This window comes from Dromaius novaehollandiae, chromosome 2 (assembly GCF_036370855.1).
Source record: "Dromaius novaehollandiae isolate bDroNov1 chromosome 2, bDroNov1.hap1, whole genome shotgun sequence".
Classification (NCBI taxonomy): domain Eukaryota; kingdom Metazoa; phylum Chordata; class Aves; order Casuariiformes; family Dromaiidae; genus Dromaius; species Dromaius novaehollandiae.
The window spans coordinates 145817783-145839067 of NC_088099.1; the positions used below are offsets into that span (position 1 = coordinate 145817783).

Here is a 21285-nt window from a genome sequence, read left to right on the forward strand (position 1 = left end):
CACTTACCCAAACACCCAGCACTGAGTTCCCACCCTCTTGCACTGTGTATCTGTGAGGTAGGCATAGTATTGCCTGCAAAGGAAAACACCAGAAAATTCTTTAATGAAGTTGAAAGTTCCTCAAATATTTACATTTAGAAAACTAGTTTATGTTACAAATGGATCTATACTGAAAATAAAATGCTGATGGTCGAAATCACATGCAATCATGCTGGAGGTCTACCAGATGACTTCAGTTTTAGTAGGGCAGGTTATCACATGCATTGAATAGCTTGAAACAATACAGAAAACAGTCCTGAGAGCAAGAAGTATGAAAGTATCCAAATCAGCAGGCTAACAAAGCTACATATTTTCCTTCCATCTCTCCACTGACTCTTTATTATTTTTAGGGAAAGTACAACAGCTTTGAAAGAACTAGAGAATCCCTCACTTCTTCTGCAGTTTGTCTCTTAATCTAACAACTGCATTTTCTTGAGATATATGGATTTGAACCTTGGAAGAAACTGAATCTGAGTTTCCCACATCCTGGGCAAGTGCTCTAACCACTGACACCTTATCCTCTCAAGACCAGAGAAGAATATCTGCCTTATTTTGGAAACTGCCTGAACACCACTGTGGTCTGTTCTTTACACTCCAAAATGTTTTGAGTATAGTTAGGGGAATCCCAAGGATGTGAGACCAAAGTTCCTTTTTCAGCCTCTGTCTCTCTAATTTCAACTGACATATGAGGAAGGCAGGTGTTATTAATCCAACAAAACAACATCGGTTTAAGGACAGAGGCTACAGGTTGTGAAGCATCATAAAAATACTTAAAAGCTCGTCCATATGGAAGCTTTTAGGATGTTTACGGTGATTCAGCTAACAGTGTGAAATCACTACCCTTAACTTGAGAGACTAAACAGCTATAAAAGATGCTGAATTTTAGGAATAAAGCAACACAAGGCTGCTGTTTCATCGTCCAAGGTAATGTCACTTTACTCTTGAATGGGAATTTCCTTAGCTCTTTAACTTCAGAATTGCACTCATTCTGCCTACCTTCAGCCACATCATAGGAAAGAAATTTAAGAGGACTCTGCTAACAGTGTGCATGACTAAAAGCATGTTAATGTTTCCACTCACTGTGTACTGAAGTTTACCAGCAAAAATATAACACACGCTTTAGTACAATTTAGCTTTAGTCAACCATAAGGAAAAGGAAGAACAAGACAACTGGCTGTTTTAATAAATGCCAAGGACAAGCTTTCTTTCTTAAGCAGTCCATCTGGTCCTTCTGTCCTCATCATACATTATATGCTGTTCTGCTACTCAGAATAAGGTAATGTTCTACCTTTTCTTATAACACACTACTATTTCCTACAGACAAGCAGAAATAAGGAGCTCAAGTAAGAAAACTCAACAACTCTACTTTCCCCTCATCTGGACTTTCACGAGCATCTGATTCATGAACACAGATACTTTCGCATGCAATCCTCAAGGATGATATATTCAGTTAATTCAAAACACAGGCAGATACTATACAAACAGATGACTAAACAGACAGGTTCTGTATCCCTATAAAAACAGATTTTTATACAAATTTTATCTTATTAATATACTGGGCAGAAAAAAAGTTTTATTGAAAAGTCATGGTTATTTTACTACAGGTATGGCAGCAAAAGCATAAAATTCTTGAAATGTGCTGTACTTATTTACAAACTATATGCAGTTCTCGGGCGCCTAGAAGTCAAGGTACTCCAAATGTAAGAAAAAACACCATGGAAACAAAATTACCTTACAGTGGGTGCTGTGATAATTCCTATGAAGAGAATTCTCCCCCAGCTTAAAGGGTGGCTTGCTTGGAACACAAAGATATGTTTCAAAAAGAATGTGTTCAACTCAGTCAGCTAAAAAGAAAAAGTCAGTTAATAAGATTATGTTTTGTGCTGTAGATGCCTGTGTTCAACTAACATGACTCTCACGGAACTACTATAGAAAACATGCTAAGATTAATGTGGTAACTACCTAACGACATCTATGCTCCACTGCAGCTCTGCTGGTTGGACAGAGCATTTCAAGAGCCTAAAATTCCTACTCCAGGACAAGCAAGGAATATACCGATAAAATAAACAATTCTCCCCTAGACACCTCTACAAAAGTATTTGATCTATTTCCAGAAGCGTATTAAGAATCCAGATACTAATCCGAAACTTTTACATCCAAAATCAGATATGAACGACTGAGGCAAATTTGATAAGGAGCAGAAGAGATTATATCTATAAAATTCAAACACTTCTGTTTCTCCTTTTAAAAACTAAATCCAGCAAATTGAAAAAAACCCTGTTTTTAATGAAGTCTTCCAGCATTTGCATGACTAAGCACACAAGCAGTTGGGACGTATTATGGAGTCTCGCTGGACCAAGGCCAGAATTCTGAGTATCAGTGATCCATCCAACAGTCAGTGGAAGAAAAACCTGTCCAGCAGTTTCAAAAACTGTATCAATTGCAAAGAACAATCCGATGCCCAGTATAGTAATCTGTAACATTTGTTTTTTCCACAGATTCTGTAATTACACCCCTGAACTATCACGTAACTCATGTGAACAATGCCCTGACCAGTTTTGTATTATCAACTCATTTAATTGTGCATTTCAGTGACAGACGTACATTGCAGTAGAGTATCTTCTAGCCAAACACTGTCAATAAGTAACTGAGCTGATGGCAGCTTTGATTTCACAGAACTTATTTCCTACCTGCCAGATGATCATGAAAAGGTAGACTCCAGCCACTCTTTGAAAAGAAGACTTTGGGTCAAACCAGCGAACATAGGTCCAGCTGGCTGGGGTGAACTGTAATACAGCTCTTTTGATTTTCCCTGTGGTTGTGTGAATGTCCCTAGAAAAAGAGAATGGCTGGGTGAAGACAAGGAAGATGCAAGGGAGAAAAAAGCAATATCCATGTTACCGAGGTTTCAGAACAATCACTTTTTCCCTGGACAGCAAAGATCTTCACAGACCCAACTGTATAACAGGCAACAGTGAGTTAAGAAGCATAATCTATTAAGTATTTTAATCAAGATGCATTCTGCTATGAAAGAACACCCTCCTCTATCTTGAGTCAGTAACAAAAAGCAAAACATATCTATCATTCTTTCCATGAAGGAAAAAAGCAAGGACTGCAATTCTTCAAATCTCCTAGAGAATCTGAAGGATATTTTTACTCCTAAGTCGATGCTGCCGTTCCAATTATCTAAAGGATTCAGGGAACTGTTACTCATAAAGCGTGTACCAGGCTGCCTCCACAGGCTTGAACATGCGGATTTTATAGCATTCCCAACTCTTGCTATTCTGATATTAGATTCACCTGAATCTTTTTGCACAGATGTGATAGCACTGTTATAAGCTAGAAGGCTTTTAAATTCCCCTCTGAAAGGGAATGTGAATGGCTTTTCATCTGACAGATATGTTATCAAAAGCAAGCACTGTAACACTAATTGAGATGAGTGACAGCAGCCAAAGGACAGGGAATTTTAAGGAAAACTCAGAGTTTTCTCCTCCAAAGGAGACCTAGCAGGGGTAGAAATCAGTTTTCAGCCTGCTATTTCACTGGCTATTCTGGGCAAAAAGGGAAATTCAGATTTGAGACTTCTAATATTTGTCTTTCATTTTATTTTAGTAGTGGAAGGTTAGGGGGATGCCTCCCACTCATCTTCTAATCTTTAAGATTCATATTTATTCAATAGGAAAAAAAAAAGGACAAGAAAAGGGCACAAGCAAAAGCTTCCCTCTCTGTGCAGATCCTCTTTATACTAAAGGGCCAAAGAATTCACAAATTTTAAAAGACAACATAAGGAAAAAATCTCCCACAGAGATAGGAAAGACTAGTCCTGCCATAGATAGTACAGCATATCTCTTTTAATTTTCAGAGAACTATAAAAACAGAAGGAGCATCAACTTTCTAGTGCACATCACTCCTGAACTGAGATATGGGAAAACTGAATTAAGACTAAAGGCTGGATGGTTCTCAGAGCAATAAGCAAACTTGCAAGTAAGGGGAGGAAGCAGCACAGAAATTCGTACAAGGTGCAAATCTGGAAGTCAAGGTTTGAGCTCCTTTTTCATATCCTTTGGCAACTCATTGCCCTTGATCCTGTTTCATCTTTGCCACTGGTAATGTGCAGATAAAATGCTTACCATCTGGTGGCAAGGGAGAGGGGCAAAAAACAATGGAAGAAACCATAACCTGAAGAGCTAGGAATGAAAACTTACTAGGCTACAGTCTGTTGCCCTTCTGTAACAAATGGTACTGTATTTTGCAATTGCTCCATTTATTTCAGAGAGCTGGCAACGAGGTAAGGTACTTCACAACATAGGTACAATCAGTCTGATTCCTCTTTTGCAATGACAGCTAGTGTTGGCAGATTGCCACCCTAATGTCCCATCAAGCTGAACCCAAGTCTAGAGTTTAAAATGTTGTATAATGAGGCAACAATTAAAATTAGATTGCTTCACTGCCTACTTAAAAGTTTCACTTGTATAAAATAATTCATTGAAAATGCAAATAGCTTTACTACTTTGTACTTTCATTTGGCATCAATGCTTGTAACTTAGATTACAAAGGAAAATTATATATACACAATCATATTTAGGAATATGTGCTATCCAGTAGCATCACTGTGAGATGGGATTTTAACATTTAAAATAAACATACAGCATCATTAGCACAACCAGATTGCACACTATTTCTACAACACATACATTTTACATATGCAGAGAAAAAGGTCCATTTCCCAAGAAACTGAATTTAATATTAACATTAAACATTATGCTTATCAAGCTTTAATTTAGACCTACTTGAAGCTTGCCCAGTGATAGGTCCTCATCTCCAAGAAACGACAAACTACCATGCCCAACCAGATGCCACCCCCGTTACAAAGCAAGATGTCCAAAATGACTTGATCCCACCAGCATTCAGCGAAATTAGGCAGAAGATGCATGAAGAAGAGCTACAGAATACAGCAAAAAGATTTTGGGTGAGGAACAGCACAGAATTCATATAAAGTTACTTTTTAAGAACACATTTAAAAAATGAGCTTTTCAGTAAATGTTATACTTCATGGACATATATTGCAAATTAGTCTTAAGAAACTTGTTTTTCTAAACCAGCAACAAGATGTGGTAAGTAGGATGTATGCACATTTAACAACTGTCAAAACTAAAGCACCCTGGAATTCAAGACTTAAGACTTGTTCTAATTTAACATACATTTCAAAACTCTTTCTTCCATTCACCATTTTAAAGGAATTTAGTGACTATAAAAAGACTAAGAGGTCATCAGCATTTCAGACAATACAAGCTTTGCTTTGCTGGTCTCCTTGATCCAAAGTGGCTTAAGAGGAGGATACTCCACTCTCCCTTCCTATTTGGTCTCTGGTAAGCACTAACTGTGAAGGTGCTTTTAAAAGGAAGATACTGAAAAACAGGCCAGAAGCAAAACAACATCATATTGAAAAGTTTCCACCATCTGGATCTACCTTCACATATTCAGCCCTTTAAAGATTTCCTCTGGGAAGTAAACAAATCATTTATTTTTTGAAGCAATCTGTTCCTTTCTGAACTTAATCTTCACCTTAGTTGAGAACCACCATGAGGTATCAGTAAATCAATTAAAAGTATTTACAAAGTGGTGAGTTCATGTTTTTGATAGAGTGAAGGAGGATGACTGCCCAGATGGCCAGAGTTAAGACTCCAGAAATGGATTCAGCTCCTTTCATTCTCCTTTAAAGGAAAATACTTGTCTTCTCTATTTCACAAGGAAAAAAAAAAAAAAAAAAATCACATCAATTGCCAAACCAGAGATCAAAAAAGCTGTGTACTAGAAACAAAGAGGGCTGTATGTTAAGCAGCCCCTTCAAAATACTCAAGGAGCTGCTTAACAAAATGCACAGCAAACTAGATAATGTTCTTACCTCCACTAAACACATTACAATTTTGTCATCTAACGTGTGTGTATGTATGTGAGTATATAGAAGTAAAATTTGATCTGTGTGTCTGTGAAAGATTACTAGCAGGGTTTTAGAGTATCTTTTCATTGACAAATGTATGAATATAATATCTAAAAAATTCAAATGCAGGGAAAGGAACAAGAAGAATGTTTTTGGTATAAAGCAAGAGTAAATCGTAGTCAATTTATAATAAACTACAGTGATTGACACTGGCAGTGATCTTTTCCTTAAAAAAACCCTTGCAAAAGCAGAAGTATATCAAAACAGCTTACTTTTCTTGACCAATTCTATGTAAATTTCAACCTGTAGAAAGGAAAACTTGAATTTCTTTTCAGGACCCAAGCTATATATGTAGCCTGTTATCCTGCTACAAACAGTTTCCCTTTCAAGGTTTTAAGTAGATTTAACGTGACAGGGGCATTAGGCTATGAATCTCAATCTACAATAGTCCACAAAGACATCACAAGTTACAGCTAATAAGGCAGCAAAAAACAGAGCACAAGTGTTTACCAGACCATCTCTAAGATGCTGGCTGTTCTCAAAATAAGAGAGCAAGGTCTGCCTGCATCCCAACTTTAATCTGATAGTACCGAATGTGAGTCAAGTGTCCCATTTCAGAATGAGGAGTCAGTTGAAACCCATTAACGTTAATTGGAGACGCATGGCTAAATCCCTGTGTAATTGCCCAGATAACTTCTCTAGGTTTCTAGTGACTCTCCTGAATCAACTAATTCATTAAAAAATACATCTGAGCAGTGATAAGCCTTTTATATGTTGAACCTTTACCAAAATGCACAATATGTTGGGTATCTGCCTTTCAACGACAAGGAATACGAGACAATCCACACAGTGTCAAATTGAAGACAATGGTCGTGCAATGATCGACTGAATGATAAGAGTGTGTGTGAAACATGCCCAAATTTAAACTTGTTCTCCAGAGGGAAAAATGAGTACAACAACCAGCAAAGTTGCTGTGCTTTATGGATAAATACTTGTGGAATACCAATTTTTAACTGAACAATTTCAGAATGACCTGGGAAAAGAAAGTATCTTTGAATGTCACAGAATAAAAACATGTTTTGAAAAGGAGCAAGTGTCACCAATATTTTCAAACCCAGCAGTTTAATTTTAGACTATTAGATCTTTATCCACATTTTTTAATTATAAATGCCTTGACAGATGGGCCAAGCATCCTCAAGACAGAAAACTTTATAGAAAACTGAGATTTTAAAGATTAAATTCAGCTGATTACATCTACACTTAGTAGTTGGAAACTGACATGTTAGAATATGCTGTCCCAAAAATTGATAAAAATTGGATTTTTTTTTCTGGTCTGAACTGTGCAATTGTAGAATAGCATGAACAACAGATCTAGCAATAAAGACCAGCAGTCTGAGTGAAGTCAACTGACTAGACCGAAATAAATATCCGTAGTTATTTAGCTGAAATAGGATTTTAAAGTGCCAACAGTCAACTGACTTAAGTGCGTGCTTGGGAGAAGTCTTAGCAAAAATAAGTTAGTGGTCCTCCAAACCACGGTGCAGGGGATAAACCTACACTGTGTGTGAACTAGCTCAGATCTGGGTCTAGTAAAACCACATATTTGTGTCAGTGCACATGAATAAACTGGGCTTGCTGTGCATGATTGAACAAAAAAACATGGCTATGCATATAGTCCTCAAGACCCAAAACAATACACTGCAAGATGTCTTCCTCATGGGTCCTCATGTTTTCCTCAGGGATCCCCCCATTCCATTTCACTGTATAGCACACATGTGACTACCACTTTACAAAATATTTAAATACTGTTGTTTTGAAGGCAGGCAGTAGATCACAGGTATTGCAAGGCGGTAAAGGGAAAGGACTGCGCTAAATCAGGGAATACCAGTTAGAATCTGAAACAGCAAGAGTATTGAGCCCCACAACAGAAAAACAAAGTATGGATGGCACCAGTGGACTGAATTAGATTTTCCTCCTACTTCAAGTATTAGTAAGCCATCATCTGCAGAACTTATCTAAATCCTGACTTGCTGCTCTTCACTAATGCAACTGCGCCAATTACTCTGCATCTGATTTACAGGCTTAAAATATATATTTGTATTGAGAACTATAAAGTCATCTTTCCAGTAATCTTCACGCTTCCTCGTAGAATAAGTAAAGTCTCATACATTTTCATATACTGGAGATAAGCGGGTGGTCTACCTCAGTGAGCTCCCAGGTGATGCTAATAGTCCAGCATAACCCATAGCTGCGGATCAGCAAAGCCTTCATGGCCCAGCCCCAGAAATGCCCAAAAGCAAATATATCAAAGTGGCTGAGGATTCTCTCCCAGGTGATAACATGGCAGTTTACAGCATACTCCTGTTAATGACAAAAACAAACAAGAAAAAAAAAAGAAAAAGAAAAAAGCCTTCAATGAACAGGTAACTTCAGAAACACTAGAACAATGAAACTTCTTTCTAACCAGTGCAACAAGCCTGAAATTATAGAGATATTAAAATATATATTACTGCCCTTCCTTTTCCTTCTGACCAAGAAAACCTGCAGTATCATGTGTTATCATAATACAGCTCTAACTTGAAAGGAGATAGCACAGACCTTGGAACCTGGAGGAGCATGTGTAACTTACGTGACCAAAGAACAGGGGAGGCAGGAGGAGCAATAAAGCAATAATTAAAAAAACAGTAAACAATAATACTCTAGACAATACTTCTTTGCCTTTTGGGCAAAAAGGGAGGTGTTTGGGGGGGGGGGGCATTGTGATATGAAATAGCCACCTTTCCACATTTTCATGCTGTCTGGTGGTCAGATGTACTCAGCAGTGGCTAATCCTCATCAGTCTGCCTGGGACAAATGTGTGTTGTTCATCTGAGCACCCTTTTTGTCTTATTTTTCTCAACAAAGCAACTTTCCAGATCACATTCATATTCAGAAGGTTTGGTCACATGGCTGAAGTCAAAATCAAAATGAACCTGCAACTGTTCTATCACAGATGAGTTGCAGATTCCTTAAGAATATTAATTAATATTCTAATCATTAATATCAAAGGAAATGTGTTCTCTCATCGTATTATACAGCAAGTGCTAGAAAGCACTGCCCAATTAAAAAAAAAAAAATCTGTATTCCATCTGGAGGCTGCATCAGTGGAATTTTGTCTTGTCACTGGGCACCAATTAAACAAGATTATTCCCAGCTGTAAACAGACTCTAAAAAACTCTGCTCACCACTCTCCTAAAATATACATTGCCACCTGCAGGTGACAATACAGCACTGCTCAGTGCTGTTGAATTTTGAAAGGATTCTTTTTCAGGTCAAAACTATTGCTAATCCTGCACAAATGAACCATGATCAAGTTGAACAAGGGATGGCAGAGATCCTGGTCCCCACAAAGACAGGAAGGTAGAATGTCACTCAAATAATTCTCCCGTCTCCCACACTCCCTATCGAGGCAGGTGGGTCCCACTAGGAAACTGTAAGTACCCCTTGCTGTTGGTGCTCTCTGAAGTGAAAGCATGGTGCTGCTTCTTGCACGTGCCAGTGCTGATGATCATTCACAGAAAAGTATATCACTTATCTTAAGGATGTCAAAGCTGCAGCTTTACTGCATGTATCCAGAGGTCTGAAACTACCAAACTTATATTTGCCGTATTCCCTGTACAACTCTGGAACGGGGTACACTTTTGCAGAATAGGGGACAAATCTACAGACATTAGAGCTGTCTTCCACATTTCTGCTTCTTTTGCTTCATACATATATGCAGAAAAAGATTCAGGTTTGAACCACAGGAAGCTTTGATTTGGAGTCATTTTGGCACCATGATCTATACGCACACAGTCTTACAGCCACTGTGTTTCATTTCCTGAAGAAAAGGATGAGAAGCACTGAATGTACAATGAAAGGTGCAGGCTCCCAGCAGTAGCATGGTATCTGAGATTCTATATAGAGTGGACACAGTAAAGTTGCTCTAAGACTAAATTTCTTTTGTGGGGCTCTTACTTTTTTGCTTTTATTACTTTTACTGATGCTTTTCCCCCATAACTCTTCTTTCCAACCGCAGTTCTGCCAGTCACACACACAGAAATGCATTTAACTTCCTTTTATACTCAAGCAACTTTGCTAGCCCCATGCAAGACACCAGGCTGTAGCCTTCACTGTTGTGCACCTTTTCCCACAAAAAATTTTCTCCAACTTTAAATGACAGTATTATCAGGACTGTGAAGAAGTACAGAGTAAGTTTCTGCTGACTGCTGCAGTCAGGGAATCTGCTGTAGTTTGGTTCTGTGCCAGCAGTAATACCAGTCCCCCCTGACCTGAATCTATTTATTTCTAACTTCAACGACAGGAGAGCCAGGCGAGACTAACTTACAGATCCAGATTCCTCCTCAGGCCAGCTCCTTTTGTTGCTCAGCAACATCACTAACCCTTATGCTCAGTTCCTTCTGGGAATGTGACAAGAGACAGAACTGCCTCACCCTTCCAGTGTTTTCCCACTGCCCTACTCTACCCCTAGCAGTGGGCTGCCCACTCCTTACCACCACCACACACCTCCTGCAAAACAGAAGGTCCCAGTGTGGTCATGCATTTGCACAGCATGAACTGTTGATCAGCTGAAGTGTAACACAAGCAGCATCCAGATTTTTCCGGCTAAGCAGCCTGCACATGGCTCTCACCGTCAATCAGTTGATGCAAGCTAACTGCACTGTAAAGATTTGCATTCTCTTTTATGTGCCACAGGGCTGGAGTTTGAAGCCACTGGTAACTAGGTGCTGTGTGGTAGTTGTCATATGCTGTAAATGGCTATTTGCAGGAAGTGACCAGTGTATTTCCTTACTCTTGAGGCAAGAGTCTGAAAACAGCACCTACCATACAATAGGAGATTGACAGTGGCTGTTGTGTGTAGATACCCAAACCCAAGAACAAGCAGGCATGATGGTCACATGGTGGGCAGTAACTTGATGAAAGAGGAAGAGGATTAAACTGACTACTCTTGCCTCCCCCTACAATAACCATCCTCTGCCTCGTGCTCAATTGCTTACACCCTTTCCTGCCTGCATCCAGACACACCTCACATGCTCTTCCCATGCCTCCCTTTACCAGCTCAGCCCCCTGTGCTGGGGTCCTTATCTGAAGGAAATTCTCTGCACTGAGATCCCTTTGCAAGCAGTGTAACAGGTGGAAGAGCAAGCCTGGCTTTCCCTGCCACTCAAGATCATAGTCTGTGGATCTAATTTCCCAGCAGTACTAGCACAGGCTCCTTAGCTGGGTGGCTGAAAAGCAGCAGAGCCCTGCAGTTGCTATTTTTGGCCTTCTACCTACTTGGTAGCATGCCAGTCACATGCCAAGTTCAGAGCAATAAGGCAAAACCAAAGTTCTGCAATTGTCGCAAGTCAAGAAAGCTGATCTGAGGGCCACATATCATGCAGGCCTCATCTAGATACTACCATGATAAATGTATTCCAAATATCCAGGTTCATATCTATTATTTTAAGGAATCCCAAACCACTCCAATTCAGACATTTCTCATGGTCCCCACTGCACATCAACTTGAAAGTCTGCATTAGAAAGAACAGACAGAAGGCTGGTATTCTCACCCACTGGTTTCAATGGAAAGAAATAGCAGTTGATACAAAAGACCTGTTGACTCTGGTGAGTACAGACACCAACTTGCCCTGCTCATGCAAGCAAATTCAGATCTATCCATTCCCACCCATGTAAATCATATGCAAAGTAGCCAAAATGTGCAATACAGTGCCAAGGATACATACCATAATATCTGCTTCCCTTGTGGCATATCGGAGATTAGGATCCAGCCAGTACATTACTGCTTTCACTTGCTCAAAGTTAAGGAAGAGTACGAACACCAGGAACAGAAAATAGAGAACACTGAGACCTGCAAAAAGACTCAGTTTCAGAAATGTGTTCACTGATGAAACTCTGTGGAACTCAGGGAGTCCACAAAGCTGCTTTCAAACTGGAACTCAATATCTGCCCAGTTTTCACTAAAGAGTTTTCTACATAAAATGGCTACATGTAAAAAGCTCAGAGACACAAGTCAGATGGTGATCTTGAAGCATGCAGCCCTTTGTGTATTTCCTATCTCATGTGATGTTGTATATGCTTGACTGCATGAGCCCAGTCAAAACAAAATCAATCTAAACAGTTTAGACATGAGCAGCACAAGTGCTCAGGAAGCTCTTCAGTAAGAGACACATTAGGACCCCACAGTTGTATTCCTCTGTCCCCTTGCTTAAATACCGTCAGTCTCACTAATGCAGATCTCTAGGCCTATATGCAGATTTCAATGCAATGATCAGTTTAATAATCCCACCTGGCAATTCCGAGCTACGCAAGCAACAAAGAGTAGTTAAAAATATAACCTAGCAACTGGCATGCCTGAGTTAACTTTTGTGAAATGGAAAATCTGCTGTTTGAAGCTTTTAAAGATAAAATGGCTGATGACACGTTGTCAGACCATTTTAAGTTCTGTAACACTCTTACATTTGGGACTACATCCTCTCTCCTCCCCAAGTCTGAATACGGATTTTCTTTTTAAACCGATAAGAAGTGAAGAAATGTCCTAAGTGTGGAACTGTGGTTAGATGAGGCTGCTATTGCAAGCACATTTTTACATCACTGGCATGTTCATAGATCGACTCTCTCTCCACCCCATTTCAAGTCTAATAGTAGAAATTTAGAGGATTTAACCAAGACTACATTTGGGAGTGGCCTATAAACACTGACACCAAATCCATATAGTCCAGCATTCAAACTTACTTGTGCCCTGCAGTAATGCCATGAAGGCAAAAAGGTTAACATGAATAAGGTGAGTATCTGCCATTCAAAATAGACTATAGCAATTCTAAAGAGAAATTAACTAACTGATTCTGTTTACAGATTCAAAGTGTTATTAATCCCTAGCATATGCTACAGAACAAGTTCTGTTCAAGTACACAGACATGTACAGAAGGTATATACTGTCCTCTGCAGAGCAACTTAAAATCACTTCAGGTAAAGAGATACCAATAAAGCCTGCCAAGAAAGACACAGGCTACTCCTGCCTTTCGTCTACTGAGCAGGTCTGAGATTTCAAGCATAGCTGAATAAGCCATGCCAGAGGAAGCAGAATTACACAGGGGAAAATCTTGCTCTTGATTTTGCATGTGGTCTTTTTGCAAAAGCACAGGGGGTCAAGCTGTGGACCTATCAGCGCTGAGAATGTCCTTTTAACTTACAGTTACTGTAACCTGAAACCAGCAACAGGACCCGTTTCCCAAACTTCACAAGCAGCAGGATTCTTTAAAAGAGTACTATCCGCTCAATGTCAACAGATGAGTAATCAGCTACTTTAGGAGATTAGTTATTTTTAGCTTTATAAGGTGGTAGGAGAGAGAAGTGTTCACAGTCCTTTTAAAAGGAAAGAGGCCACCTTTCAAATCAAACATGTCTGATTCTCTGACAATATGCTTAGAGTCTAGCCTATGCTCTGTGAACCCTGAGTTATTTGAAAATAATATTTCTTATGTTTTTTGCAATGTAATTCTGATGTTTAAGGAGCAGCATTTCACTAAGTAATTTATGAAGTTAATGGAATTATTCTTCCCAACTATGAATGTAATTAATGTTTACAGTAACTTTGCTGAAAGTATAAATTAAGAATATGAATAAATTCACATTAAGAATATAGATAAATGTATGCTAAGCTATACAATCACTTTAATAGAGTAACAGTGTATTTTTGCACAAAATGAAAAACAGCATCCAACTAAACTGGATTTAGTTAGAAGTCAGCAAGTATCTGCAGCAGCTATTTAAAAAAAAAAAAGCTTTTTGGTGTGGGAATAGATGAAGATGATGGCAGGATGGGTGTGATGGCAGTTAGGAAGCACAAATACAAAATAGGAATAAAAAGGAATATCAGAATGAAAGCTCCTTGTCTGGTACTACAACTTATACCATCCTGACAGCGAGGAACTCCAATGACATTCCCAAATCTAATTAAGAACAGATTATGATCAACTGCTCAGGGCTGGAAGGGAAGAGTTAGTTATTCACACAAGTTTGATGTGCAGTTATGCTTCAGGACAAATCCATTCATCTGGAAGATAAAATGACCAATCCCGCAGAAGCACTGAACAAACCAGAAATATCATTTAAAGCTTACCAAAAACCATCCTCCATAATGCAGGGTGGGGGCGTGTAAAAGGTCCTGTGGACAGTAAACAAAAACCTATTAGAGGACAGTCAACAAGAACCACAGAATCAGTTTTTAGATTTAGCTCAAATGAAGAGGATTTGGCATGAGCACAGATCAGTTCTCCATCAAACTTTATAATATACCCAAAGTTTTACCCTTTTTTGTATGTTAAAAAAAAATGGTGACAGGAGATTTGGGAGGAGAAAGAGGTGGTCAGCAATTACTAGGGTGTAGACAAAATGTTCAATTATTTCTATGGGAGTTGTCTACAGAACAGTACTATGGTGTTTACTCAGCAGATATCATATCTCAAGTGTCACCTGAAGATCTCTTCATCTGGTTTCTGGACCACAACTTAGTCTAGCATAGCTTGCTCCAAATTAAGTCAACAAATTCAAATTTCTCTGCATTATCAAGCAAACGTCATGCTTAATCTTCAAGATGGCTGTGAACTGTTAGCAAACAAGCCTCCTAAAACTTCCAGATTGAATATCATGCATCTAACAGGATGCAAGATACCTATGCCCCTTATCAATATCAACATTGTTTATTTTATAGCCAGAAATTAAACTGACTCTATTAGAGCAAAAAAACCTGTTAGTTAAGGCAAATAACAGCAGAGATAACAGTCTGGTGAAAACAGAAAATCTCTAAACATGAATCATACATTAGGTACTAAGAAGCAGCTGATGTTTTCAGTACACACTGTGGATTGCTCTTTCATCCCTGTAAGCATGAACTTCATTCTTCTGTCTCTGACATTCAGCTTTTCAGGGAGCACTTTGTGAAAACTATCAATTTATGAAGTTTAAACACGAGAAAAATACTTCAAAACTCAGAACAAGAAATCTACCCTAAGCACAGTTCATGTTCATCTATTCCTGTACAGTGGCAATCTTGACACAGTTTAAACTTGACTCAGAAATTATATTCATTGCTGACTGCAATAAGTTAAAATTAAAAAGATAAAATAGGGAAGCTGTAGAATTTTAAGCATCACAAAGGCTTTACCCTTTTTACACTTTCTGCTCTCCACACAGTTACTAAAGCTTTTGTCCAACGTAAATTTCTGTTGAGCGATTGCAGTTTTACATCATGATGTGATTTAGATTTAGGCTCTGTATCCAGCTATGTCACTGGCTTCTGGTATGGTGATTTATGCAAGGTGTTATACCTCTGAGAATCTCTAGAACAATACCTCTGTTTAAGATACTGAAGAAGACTTCTTTAAAGCATTATTAAAGGACTAGGCAGCATCATTACTTCACAATTTAAGCCACAACTGTGAGCCTGCAAATAGGGACACTGTGATTTTGAAGACCTGACTTTCATGTTAGATAGAGACAAGCTATAAATAAATTGCATTTTACAGTTATCTCCACTCAGTGTGATTGCAACCTATTTTTAGACTGTTCCTTAACAATAAAGGAATGCAAAAGAGTAAAGGAAAAAAAATTCATTTAAAAGTGATACTTAAAAAAATCACAATAAATATAGTGACAATAAAGAGAAATTTACATGTTAGAAAGTGAAGTATGACTTACCATTGGGAAAAGCTAGAACACTGATGATTAGAAAGAAGAAAATCACAGAGAGGATACCCCTCCAAATATTATCCTCCGGGACAGAATCATCCCTGAAGAGACAGACAATATCAAAGTGTTACAGTGTCATTTTGAGGATGAAGTCAAAAGGTTGTCAAGATACCACATTGATTAAATAAAGATTACATGGAAATAAGTATAGGAAATAAGCATGCTGGTTGTATACTGAATCAGGATAGTAACTGTACTGAATGGTTTTCCCTCTGTACTTATTACAAGAAGAGAGTTAAAGATAATATAATCTATACATGCAAGCCATGAGTGTTGCTTCTGCAGTGACAATGCAACAATGAAGGTGCAAAATGTTCCTATTTTAATGCTTACAGAAACAGCATCAAAAGTACTTTTACCTAGCAGAGAGAGACCTAGACAGAAACTCTGGAAGCTTGGATGCAGGGGGTGGGGGAAATGATTCCAGTCAGGCTTTAATATTTTACCATCCCAGGCTCAAGCATTCTAGTCAAAGCCCGGAGACCCTCTATACTGGGCAGGGGGGAACCCACAGAATAGTTATCTTGCTTCACACAACGTATAATCTATGTATAACAGAGTGACAGAAAAACTTAAAAGAACCAAAGGAAAATATTAAAGTACTTTGAGATTATTAAGGCAAAGCTCTGAATAAAATTACAGGTCTTAGTTGTGCTACTGCTGTATTACAGCCAGAAGAGAGACCTAAGAACCCAGTTTGGAATACCAAGGCACACTTGACTGACATCTTCTTTCTTTCCAGGCAGGTAGTATATAAATAGCATACAGCCAGGCAGGGGGGAAGGGGGCAGAGAAGACTTCTGACCAGCAGTCGGCTTTTAGGAAACTTCAGTAATAAGGCTAGAAAGGGATAAAGCTCTTCCCAGCAGAGCATTTGTCACATTTCTGGATGGTTCAGAAAAGAATCTGTGACAACATAAGTGTGCCCCACATTATGTATTTGCTGTAGTCATAAAATACCTCTCACCTCGCCAAATTATTTCCCTTTCCCTCAGATACGAGCCATAAGAGCTCCATAGAAGACTTTCTCCATTATGAAGCATCTAAGCGCCATATTAGTTCTACTGCATGCGAGGAAAAAGTAAACTGAATGTGAAAGGTTTCTCTACTGCAGAGTCTTAGCGATCACATAGTATTTATTTATTTATTTTAAACTAGCTCAGTCCAGATTTATCAGGCATTTTCCAGCAGCAGTTCTGCACAGTCTGACACTTCATGCCAGCTATAAACCCCAAATTCCAGGTCCTAACTCTGGCTCCCTCGGCAACCGCAAGAACTTCATTTTATCCAGGACACTTCCCAGCCAGAGCCACAGGCTTCAATGGCTCCTCCAACAAAGCCATATTCCTCTGTTATAACATGCAAATAATACACATTCACATGGTGTCACAGGTGCCACCAAGTGGGGATTTTTTTTTTTTTTAATTTTAAATGAGACCATATTACTGAAGTCACATCACTGTCAAATTCAGCGCAGCCAAGTCAGAAGTGGAGGAGACCATGATCTTACCACTTAATTCTAGTGCCAGCTGCGCTGAAAGGGCCTCATCTTTGTACATCAGGATCCTGAGTATTACTCAGCTTCAGGAAAGCTGTCCTAGTCATGCTGCCACCCTCTCCTCCAAAATCGATGCTGTCTACCTTGCAATATTTTTACATTCTTTGTGCTTTCTCTATTCATAGGCTTCGGGACAGTCGAAATCTCATTCCAATAAGCCAAATGACTGGTAGAGGTATTTTATTTTCAGAATAGCCTAGAGATACTTTCCAAAAGGGCTAGACGTCCTATCTTCTTGCCAGAAGCAGGTAAAAAACAGGTGGGAGTGACAACCGCACCAGTGTGCCCTAGTTAGGATCAGAATTGCAGCATTTTCCTGGAGGAGCTATTTCAGGGAACCCCAAAACAAAAAGTGAGACAAAATAGCTGTTAAAGGAAAAATACAATCTCAATAAGCTTCAGTCAAGAAAATGTGCTAAATCATCTCCTCACTGAGCCTTAGGAACTTTGATGCTGACTTCGAAATATAAACATTCACGCAGCATGAAGTTTCCAGCACTTGCGTGGGAGGACAGAGGAGAATTCTCTCAATTTAAACCCACTTAGCCAATCCATTTTTCAAGTCTGTGGCTTTTTGGAAGAGAGACAATAAAAAGCAAAGGACATCACAAACACCGAACCTTTTCCCCCCCGCCTCTTGTTCTTCTCCCTGCTGCACAGCGCTACATCACACTAGCATTTTACTAAAAAATAAACCAAAGTCCGTTATTACATCATCATTAAAAAAAAATGAGGTTAGCAGAATGAAGAGTGGAGGGGGTGGGGGAAATGATTAATAATAATCTCCCCAAAACAAACCTAAATACATGATCATCCAGTTTAATCAACTCCATTACTCTAGGGATTTGAAAGAAGACAGTCCTACATCCTCATAGGTTTTATTCCTGCTTCAATAAACCCCTGCAACTTCACACCAGAAGCTACCAGTCTGTCACCTTGCTCAGTCCTGCTGTTGTGCTCCACAAAATAATCTCTCCAGCAGCCATCTGCCCTCTTGCTGGTTGCCTCCTGGCTCCAAGAAAGCCACATCCTCCAGGGAGGAAAAGGACAAGGAAAGCCAGAGCCACTCAGCGCCTCTGCTCCAGGGCACAGCCTTGGAGGAAGAGAGCCTTCATCTGGCTCATTCAGCAGGAAGAAACCAAGGCAGCTGCAGCCATTATCAAAACTATTAGAGGGATGTGCGTTAAGAACAAAGTTCTCCCCACCTTAAAATGGAGAAATTAAACACAGTATTGGCATTTCTTTTTCCCTATTATTATTATTGCTATCTGAAGTTCAGCTTCATCCTCATCTGCCAGCTCAAAGACAGCTTCCTCTGCTCTTGGTGATCCCAATGCAGACCCAGTCCCAGGTTGTGGCTTGGTACATCCAAGGGAAGAGCGTTTCTATGTTCATCCAAACCATTACATATTTTTAACATAAAACAATTATAGAAGAGGCAAGAAAGACTTTAAGGGAAGCAGAATTTCCTCTGCCTATGCTGAAGTTCCTGAAAAAATAAAATTTACTTAACAAAATCGGTATGAATATATCACACGAAATCCCCTGTTGTGGCCTGTGCATCCTTACTTTAATTAATCAGCAGAACTACAAAGCAAGTTGATTGCATAGAGGAAGCAAAGAAAAATCACTTGTCACATCATACTGGGAGTCTATGGTGCGCTGTGCCCAGGAAGTGGAAATAAGGACACAGTTACTAGAAACTCACGTAAGCAGATGGGACTACAAAGACTAGACCTGGGTGTACATAACTGGAAGTATCTAAGGAACTATCCCCTCCCCATTTGGCTTCTCAAAGAGCACATATGGTTTTGGTAGTGTCCCAAATATGGCAATGGGGGTGGCATTCTGGTATCACCATGGAGATTTAGGAAACTCCTGTGATGGATGGAAATACTAGAAAAGGGAAAAAAAAGAGTAGCTTACACAGTCTGAGAAGAGGAGAAACAAAGAGTTAAAGAGAAGTCAATCAGTACTTAAACACAGGAAGTGAAGCAGAGCTGAGAGATGGGCGGGGAAGAAAATGAAATGAAAGAAGTCATCAGAATTAGAAAGAAAACAAGACCAATCAAACAAAAAGTTAGTAATCCTCTTGGAATTAAACCCAAAGCATCCCACAACAGAAGCAATGATCTTTGGACCTAGAAGACTCAATAGTTCTGAACTTGCTATTTGGCTCATCCTCTGTCTGGAAGAATTAAAGGCAAATTCCTTTCCTTTTCTGAAGCTGAGTGATCAATTCTATTAATCCTTCAGAATGAAGTCTGGATGATTAGTCTCTAGTACCTCACAAGCTTGAGCCCAAACTAATCCAATGGAGAGAAAAGTTATACAGAGGCAAGACAAGAAGAGCACTCAAAGCAGAGATCTCTAATGAAACATTATAACGAAGCATAGAGTCATGTCTGATTCATGAATTAGGGATCCCTAGGACATCCTACCTGAGCTGAGATTTTGTCACCCAAGGAGAACAAGGGATGTGTTTACTAAGAATATCTTCTTTGGGGCCATATGCAAGTAAAAACAAGAAAAGGGAAAACTAAAACAATTTGCAGTTATGACATTTTTAATTTTTGTTATGCTCCCTTCTCAGCTTATCCTATGCTTGACTATTCTTTTTGTAATTCATATAAACTATATGTTTGTATTCTTAGAATGAGATGTAAGATTACACACTGATTTGTGCATCAGCCCTAGAGATAAGCAATGATGTTCTTCCGTCAAATGCCTGATCTGACAAATTCTGTCAATTTTTTAATCAACAAGGCCATTGCAAAACATGATTGTGTGCATACAATGTCACTACACTGTAAACGACTCCAAAACCTGATGCACTAGCACAGCCAAAACCTCTCAGAAATCACTCTGCCCAGAGGCTGCAGGATTTGCTCTAGAGGAGCATTACAACACCGTCATCTTCACAGCCCCATTCAGCAGGGGGCAATGCAAAGCATCCACAAGCGAGACAAATTCTGCAAGGCAGGCACGCTACACACACTCGCTGATACACCCTTTGTTTACGAACAAGGCCCCTGAGAACCCCTAAGTCTGCTCTTAGCTGTATTTCCATGAATGACTGCAGCGGTGAAGCTGTTGCAGCGGTGAAGCTGTTCCTGCGGTGAAGTGCGGGATGTGGCTACGCGTCTCAGCACCGGGACCTGCGCCAACGTGTGCTGAGCCTGAGCTAGGGGGTGCCGTACAGAAACGATGGCACAAGACAGCCGCTCCTGCCCCCTGAGCCGACCGCTCGGTAAATAATCGACTTGGGCGATGCCACGGCTGGCCCGATCATCTAACCAAAGCCATTCTCGGCAACTGCCGGAGACGCGCGCCCGTTTCGCAAAGGCCGTAACGGAGAACCGCAGGGCGATCAACAACTTCCGAGGAAACGCAGCGGGGAGGACGCGTCTCCCGAGCGGGGGGGGGCCGGCGAGCGGGGCCGCAGCAGCCCCGCCGCCCGGCACACGGCCCCCGCCGCCCCGCGAGGCCGGGCCCGCCGCCGCCCCTCCCCCGCCGCCGCCGCGGCCGGGCCGCGCACCTGGTGAAGGCGAAGGCCATGAGGCTGAGGATGGTGAAGCTGAGGAGGGTGATGGTGTGGGGCCGGTAGAAGAACTCCAGCGTGATGTCCTCCACCTGCTGCTCGTTGATCATGCGGAAGTGCAGCCGGTAGTTCACGTCGTCCTTGCTCAGGGTCCGGCTCCCCACGCACGACGCCATGGCGCCCCGGCCCCGCGCCCCGGCGCGGCTCAGCCCGGCGCGGTGCGGTGCGGTGCGGTGCGGTGCGGCTCAGCCCTGACCGGCCCGGCCGCCCGCGCCCGCCTCCCGCTGAGACGAGCCGCTGAGGGCAGACGCCGCGCGCGCGTGCGCGCCGCCGCCAGGCTCGCGGTGGGGCGGAGCTAGCCCGGCCGCTCCGGCGCGCCCCGCGCCCACGCGACGAGGAGGGGGGGAAGAAGGGAGC

The 21285-nt window shown here is 40.6% G+C and overlaps 1 protein-coding gene across 2 annotated transcripts in view; it reads right to left on the bottom strand.

Moving 5' to 3' along the window:
• Positions 1-21274, bottom strand: part of PTDSS1 (phosphatidylserine synthase 1) — a 33055-nt gene extending 11781 nt beyond the window's left edge. The window contains exons 1-9 of one of the 2 annotated variants that reach the window (XM_064507701.1): positions 20866-21274; positions 15719-15810; positions 14142-14186; positions 11746-11870; positions 8183-8341; positions 4830-4981; positions 2730-2871; positions 1771-1883; positions 8-73 (exon numbers count right to left, since the gene is read on the bottom strand). In XM_064507701.1, the coding sequence (XP_064363771.1) occupies positions 8-73; positions 1771-1883; positions 2730-2871; positions 4830-4981; positions 8183-8341; positions 11746-11870; positions 14142-14186; positions 15719-15810; positions 20866-21044 (1073 nt within the window). In that variant the 5' untranslated portion in view covers positions 21045-21274. The remainder of the gene's footprint in view (positions 1-7; positions 74-1770; positions 1884-2729; positions 2872-4829; positions 4982-8182; positions 8342-11745; positions 11871-14141; positions 14187-15718; positions 15811-20865) is intronic. The other variant, XM_064507700.1, reaches the window with a different exon arrangement.
• Positions 21275-21285: the final 11 nt, after the last annotated feature.